Here is a 6,729-nt window from a genome sequence, read left to right as displayed (position 1 = left end):
CTGGGGCTGGCTCACGGGATCAATGCCCCTGCGGCCCAGTCTCTCACTAGGCCTCCTAGCTGGTGAGAACTGATGGGTTGCAGCTGGTATGTTAAAACAGCATCTAACAGCCTAACCAACCAGGCTATTGGATGCTGGGCCCTGGATTTGGGATGGGACGGGGAGGGAAGGAATGGTGTCCAACCACTTGGACGGTCGGGGATTGAACGCCGACCTGCATGAAGCGAGAACGTACTATGATGAACTTAATTTGATTCGAGTCGCTGGCACGAGACACGTGTTCGTATTGGCCATAACTCAGCAGTGATCCCATTGTCTGATACCACAACACCACACAGTGGACCAGCGGACCAGTGGACCAGCGGACCAGCGGACCAGCGGATCAGCGGACCAGCGGACCAGCGGACTAGCGGACCAGCGGATCAGCGGACCAGCGGACCAGCGGATCAGCGGACCAGCGGATCAGCGGACCAGCGGACCAGCGGACCAGCGGACCAGACCTACGGAACAAGCGCTTTGTCCGGCGCCTCATATTCTTACCAACACAAAGTTCATTATATGTCCTTCCCAATACTGTATTGATTACTACACACACCACCCCACGTGACGAGGGAGGGGGGCAGCCCACGTGACGAGGGAGGGGGGCAGCCCACGTGACGAGGGAGGGGGGGGCAGCCCACGTGACGAGGGAGGGGGGCAGCCCACGTGACGAGGGAGGGGGGCAGCCCACGTGACGAGGGAGGGGGGCAGCCCACGTGACGGGGGGGGGGGGAGCAGCCCACGTGACGAGGGAGGGGGGCAGCCCACGTGACGGGGGGGGAGGGAGCAGCCCACGTGACGAGGGAGGGGGGCAGCCCACGTGACGAGGGAGGGGGGCAGCCCACGTGACGAGGGAGGGGGGCAGCCCACGTGACGAGGGAGGGGGGCAGCCCACGTGACGAGGGAGGGGGGCAGCCCACGTGACGGGGGGGGGGGGCAGCCCACGTGACAGGCGTGACAGACAGTAACCAATACTCAGTAAGCCTAATGACGCGCCGCTCACGCCAGACTGACATCCAGAATGGGATGGGAATCCACATTAAGATTCCCCCGCAGCGCAGCCCACTGCGCCAAAGCCACCCCATCTTCCCACTCCCCCGCCCTTACCCATCCTCCATCACTCCCTCCATCACCGGCTGTCAACTTGTCCATGAACTTAGCACCGCGGCCAGGCGGAGACTCGGGCAAGTGACCGCCGGCAACATATTGACCGCCACGTGGGATCACCACATGCTCCCAACATGCTCCAACTTCAGCATATGCTCCTAATATGCTCCAAGTTCATCACGCTGCAGTATTTAACGGTCCACTTCATCACAAACTTGCAAAGGGCTCACAGATTCTGGTCGCAGCGCACAGGGTAATTGCTGCTAGCTTCAGGGGCCAGCTATGGTAGCTTTATGGCCCCGCTATGGTAGCTTCAGGGGCCAGCTATGGTAGCTTCAGGGGCCAGCTATGGTAGCTTTAGGGCCCGCTATGGTAGCTTTAGGGGCCCGCTATGGTAGCTTCAGGGGCCAGCTATGGTAGCTTCAGAGGCCAGCTATGGTAGCTTCAGGGGCCAGCTATGGTAGCTTTAGGGGCCAGCTATGGTAGCTTTAGGGCCCGCTATGGTAGCTTTAGGGCCCGCTATGGTAGCTTTATGGCCCCGCTATGGTAGCTTCAGGGGCCAGCTATGGTAGCTTCAGGGGCCAGCTATGGTAGCTTTATGGCCCGCTATGGTAGCTTAATGGCCCGCTATGGTAGCTTTATGGCCCCGCTATGGTAGCTTCAGGGGCCAGCTATGGTAGCTTTATGGCCCGCTATGGTAGCTTTATGGCCCGCTATGGTAGCTTCAGGGGCCAGCTATGGTAGCTTTATGGCCCCGCTATGGTAGCTTTAGGGCCCACTATGGTAGCTTTAGGGGCCAGCTATGGTAGCTTTAGGGCCCGCTATGGTAGCTTTAGGGACCTGCTATGGTAGCTTTTGGGCCCGCTATGGTAGCTTTATGGCCCCGCTATGGTAGCTTCAGGGGCCAGCTATGGTAGCTTTAGGGCCCGCTATGGTAGCTTTATGGCCCCGCTATGGTTGCTTTATGGCCTGCTATGGTAGCTTCAGGGCCCGCTATGGTAGCTTCAGGGCTCCGCTATGGTAGCTTTATGGCCCCGCTATGGTTGCTTTATGGCCCCGCTATGGTAGCTTTATGGCCCGCTATGGTAGCTTTATGGCCCGCTATGGTAGCTTCAGGGGCCAGCTATGGTAGCTTTATGGCCCGCTATGGTAGCTTAATGGCCCGCTATGGTAGCTTTATGGCCCCGCTATGGTAGCTTCAGGGGCCAGCTATGGTAGCTTTATGGCCCGCTATGGTAGCTTTATGGCCCGCTATGGTAGCTTCAGGGGCCCGCTATGGTAGCTTTATGGCCCGCTATGGTAGCTTCAGGGGCCAGCTATGGTAGCTTTATGGCCCCGCTATGGTAGCTTTAGGGCCCGCTATGGTAGCTTTAGGGGCCAGCTATGGTAGCTTTAGGGCCCGCTATGGTAGCTTTAGGGACCTGCTATGGTAGCTTTTGGGCCCGCTATGGTAGCTTTATGGCCCCGCTATGGTAGCTTCAGGGGCCAGCTATGGTAGCTTTAGGGCCCTCTATGGTAGCTTTATGGCCCCGCTATGGTTGCTTTATGGCCTGCTATGGTAGCTTCAGGGCCCGCTATGGTAGCTTCAGGGCCCCGCTATGGTAGCTTTATGGCCCCGCTATGGTTGCTTTATGGCCCCGCTATGGTAGCTTTATGGCCCGCTATGGTAGCTTTATGGCCCGCTACGGTTGCTTTATGGCCCGCTATGGTAGCTTTATGGCCCCGCTATGGTTGCTTTATGGCCCCGCTACGCTAGCTTTATGGCCCGCTATGGTAGCTTTATGGCCCGCTATGGTAGCTTTATTGCCCGCTATGGTAGCTTTATGGCCCGCTATGGTAGCTTTATGGCCTGCTATGGTAGCTTTATCGCCCGCTATGGTAGCTTTATGGCCCGCTATGGTAGCTTTATGGCCCGCTATGGTAGCTTTATGGCCCGCTATGGTAGCTTTATGGCCCCGCTATGGTAGCTTTATGACCCGCTATGGTAGCTTTATGGCCCCGCTATGGTAGCTTTATGGCCCCGCTATGGTAGCTTTATGGCCCCGCTATGGTAGCTTTATGGCCCGCTATGGTAGCTTTATGGCCCGCTATGGTTGCTTTATGGCCCGCTATGGTAGCTTTATGGCCCCACTATGGTTGCTTTATGGCCCCGCTACGCTAGCTTTATGGCCCGCTATGGTAGCTTTATGGCCCGCTATGGTAGCTTTATTGCCCGCTATGGTAGCTTTATGGCCCGCTATGGTAGCTTTATGGCCCGCTATGGTAGCTTTATGGCCCGCTATGGTAGCTTTATGGCCCGCTATGGTAGCTTTATGGCCTGCTATGGTAGCTTTATGGACCCGCTATGGTAGCTTTATGGCCCGCTATGGTAGCTTTATGGCCCCGCTATGGTAGCTTTATGACCCGCTATGGTAGCTTTATGGCCCCGCTATGGTAGCTTTATGGCCCCGCTATGGTAGCTTTATGGCCCCGCTATGGTAGCTTTATGGCCCGCTATGGTAGCTTTATGGCCCGCTATGGTTGCTTTATGGCCCGCTATGGTAGCTTTATGGCCCCACTATGGTTGCTTTATGGCCCCGCTACGCTAGCTTTATGGCCCGCTATGGTAGCTTTATGGCCCGCTATGGTAGCTTTATTGCCCGCTATGGTAGCTTTATGGCCCGCTATGGTAGCTTTATGGCCCGCTATGGTAGCTTTATGGCCCGCTATGGTAGCTTTATGGCCCGCTATGGTAGCTTTATGGCCTGCTATGGTAGCTTTATGGACCCGCTATGGTAGCTTTATGGCCCGCTATGGTAGCTTTATGGCCCGCTATGGTAGCTTTATGGCCCGCTATGGTAGCTTTATGGCCCGCTATGGTAGCTTTATGGCCAGCTATGGTAGCTTTATGGCCCGCTATGGTAGCTTTAGGGACCTGCTATGGTAGCTTTACGGCCCGCTATGGTAGCTTTATGGCCCGCTATGGTAGCTTTATGGCCCCGCTATGGTAGCTTTATGGCCCCGCTATGGTAGCTTTATGGCCCGCTATGGTAGCTTTATGTCCCCGCTATGGTAGCTTTATGGCCCCGCTATGGTAGCTTTATGGCCCCGCTATGGTAGCTTTATGGCCCGCTATGGTAGCTTTATGGCCCCGCTATGGTAGCTTTATGGCCCCGCTATGGTAGCTTTATGGCCCCGCTATGGTAGCTTTATGGCCCCGCTATGGTAGCTTTATGGCCCGCTATGGTAGCTTTATGGCCCGCTATGGTAGCTTTAGGGACCTGCTATGGTAGCTTTAAGTGGAGGAGAAGGTGGAGCTCCTACACCATCCCTGCTAGTCTGGAGTAGTGTCATATGACCCTGCTAGTCTGGAGTAGTGCCACTCCCTGCTAGTCTGGAGTAGTGTCATATGACCCTGCTAGTCTGGAGTAGTGCCGCTCCCTGCTAGTCTGGAGTAGTGTCATATGACCCTGCTAGTCTGGAGTAGTGTCATATGACCCTGCTAGTCTGGAGTAGTGTCATATGACCCTGCTAGTCTGGAGTAGTGCCACTCCCTGCTAGTCTGGAGTAGTGTCATATGACCCTGCTAGTCTGGAGTAGTGTCATATGACCCTGCTAGTCTGGAGTAGTGTCATATGACCCTGCTAGTCTGGAGTAGTGTCATATGACCCTGCTAGTCTGGAATAGTGTCATATGACCCTGCTAGTCTGGAGTAGTGTCGCTCCCTGCTGGAGTAGTGTCGCTCCCTGCTGGAGTAGTGTCGCTCCCTGCTGGAGTAGTGTCGCTCCCTGCTGGAGTAGTGTCGCTCCCTGCTGGAGTAGTGTCGCTCCCTGCTGGAGTAGTGTCGCTCCCTGCTGGAGTAGTGTCGCTCCCTGCTGGAGTAGTGTCGCTCCCTGCTGGAGTAGTGTCGCCCCCTGCTGGAGTAGTGTCGCCCCCTGCTGGAGTAGTGTCGCCCCCTGCTGGAGTAGTGTCGCCCCCTGCTGGAGTAGTGTCGCCCCCTGCTGGAGTAGTGTCGCTCCCTGCTGGAGTAGTGTCGCTCCCTGCTGGAGTAGTGTCGCTCCCTGCTGGAGTAGTGTCGCTCCCTGCTGGAGTAGTGTCGCTCCCAGCTGGAGTAGTGTCGCTCCCTGCTGGAGTAGTGTCGCTCCCTGCTGGAGTAGTGTCGCTCCCTGCTGGAGTAGTGTCGCTCCCTGCTGGAGTAGTGTCGCTCCCTGCTGGAGTAGTGTCGCTCCCTGCTGGAGTAGTGTCGCTCCCTGCTGGAGTAGTGTCGCTCCCTGCTGGAGTAGTGTCGCTCCCTGCTGGAGTAGTGTCGCTCCCTGCTGGAGTAGTGTCGCTCCCTGCTGGAGTAGTGTCGCTCCCTGCTGGAGTAGTGTCGCCCCCTGCTGGAGTAGTGTCGCCCCCTGCTGGAGTAGTGTCGCTCCCTGCTGGAGTAGTGTCGCTCCCTGCTGGAGTAGTGTCGCCCCCTGCTGGAGTAGTGTCGCCCCCTGCTGGAGTAGTGTCGCTCCCTGCTGGAGTAGTGTCGCTCCCTGCTGGAGTAGTGTCGCTCCCTGCTGGACTAGTGTCGCTCCCTGCTGGAGTAGTGTCATGACCCTGGTGCCAAATCCATCCGGATATTATTATCAATCAACTTACCTATAATCGCGTGGTATATAAATAGACAGAGTTCATAATGAGTTTATAATCAAGTGATGTATGGCAGCAGACGGCGGGTGGCGGCCGTCAAAGAGACCAAATACCTCTGGGAGCGCTTTTACTGCGCCCTCTCGCTCGCTAAATATTTCAGGTGTATTTTTGTCAAGTTAATTATATTCGCAATAATAGGGATGGAGCGTAATACACGTGTATGCTCGCTGGGGGCTTTAGCTCCGGGGCTAAAACCCCTCACAGTGTTCAAGAGAGAACTGGATAAGCACCTCCAAAGGATACCTGATCAACCAGGCTGTGACTCATACGTCAGGCTGCGAGCAGCCGCGTCTAATAGCCTGGTTGATCAGTCCAGCAACCAGGAGGTCTGGTCGTCGACCGGGCCGCGGGGACACTAAGCCCCGGAAGCACCTCAAGGTAGCCTCAAGGTAGGGGCTCCGTCTCTCAGTCTAAGTGGTGTGGTAGTTGCTTGAAGCTTCACTGTGTTTACATGTATTATACGTGGTTCATAGTGTGGTTCCAAAATTTCGCGGCCTTTCGGCCCGCCTCTCAACCGTCAATCAACAGGTGTACAGATTCCTGAGCCTACTGGGCTCTGTCATATCTACACTTGAAACTGTGTATGGAGTCAGCCTCCACCACATCACTGTCTAATGCATTCCATTCACTAACTACTCTGACATTGAAAAAGTTCTTCCTAATATCTATATGGCTCTTGTGGGTACTCACTTTCCACCTGTGTCCCCACCTTGAACCACAAACAAGGGGAGCAGATGGGATAGGAGATTGGTTTGGGGTAGAGGGGGTAGGGGTAAGGCCGGGCTTAAATGGGATGGGTGAGTGATGGGTGAGTGGTGGGTGAGGGGAGTGGATGTGTGGAGTAGGTGTGTGGAGTGTGGTGGGGGATTGAGAGAGGTGCGAGGAGTGAGAATGATGATAATGAGATGATTACCTATTCATGTC

The 6,729-nt window shown here is 55.8% G+C and overlaps 1 protein-coding gene across 1 annotated transcript in view; it reads right to left on the bottom strand.

The window, feature by feature from the left end:
• Positions 1-4,827: 4,827 nt before the first annotated feature.
• LOC138356813 (autotransporter adhesin BpaC-like) overlaps positions 4,828-6,729 on the bottom strand; it is a 2,831-nt gene continuing 929 nt past the window's right edge. The window contains exon 2 of the mRNA XM_069313142.1: positions 4,828-5,712. Coding sequence (XP_069169243.1) covers positions 4,828-5,712 — 885 coding nt within the window. The remainder of the gene's footprint in view (positions 5,713-6,729) is intronic.

The sequence above is a fragment of the Procambarus clarkii genome, chromosome 74 (genome assembly GCF_040958095.1).
Source record: "Procambarus clarkii isolate CNS0578487 chromosome 74, FALCON_Pclarkii_2.0, whole genome shotgun sequence".
In the NCBI taxonomy this organism is placed as follows: domain Eukaryota; kingdom Metazoa; phylum Arthropoda; class Malacostraca; order Decapoda; family Cambaridae; genus Procambarus; species Procambarus clarkii.
Note: the sequence above shows the minus strand (reverse complement) of the source record. Positions and strands in the feature narration are given on the sequence as shown.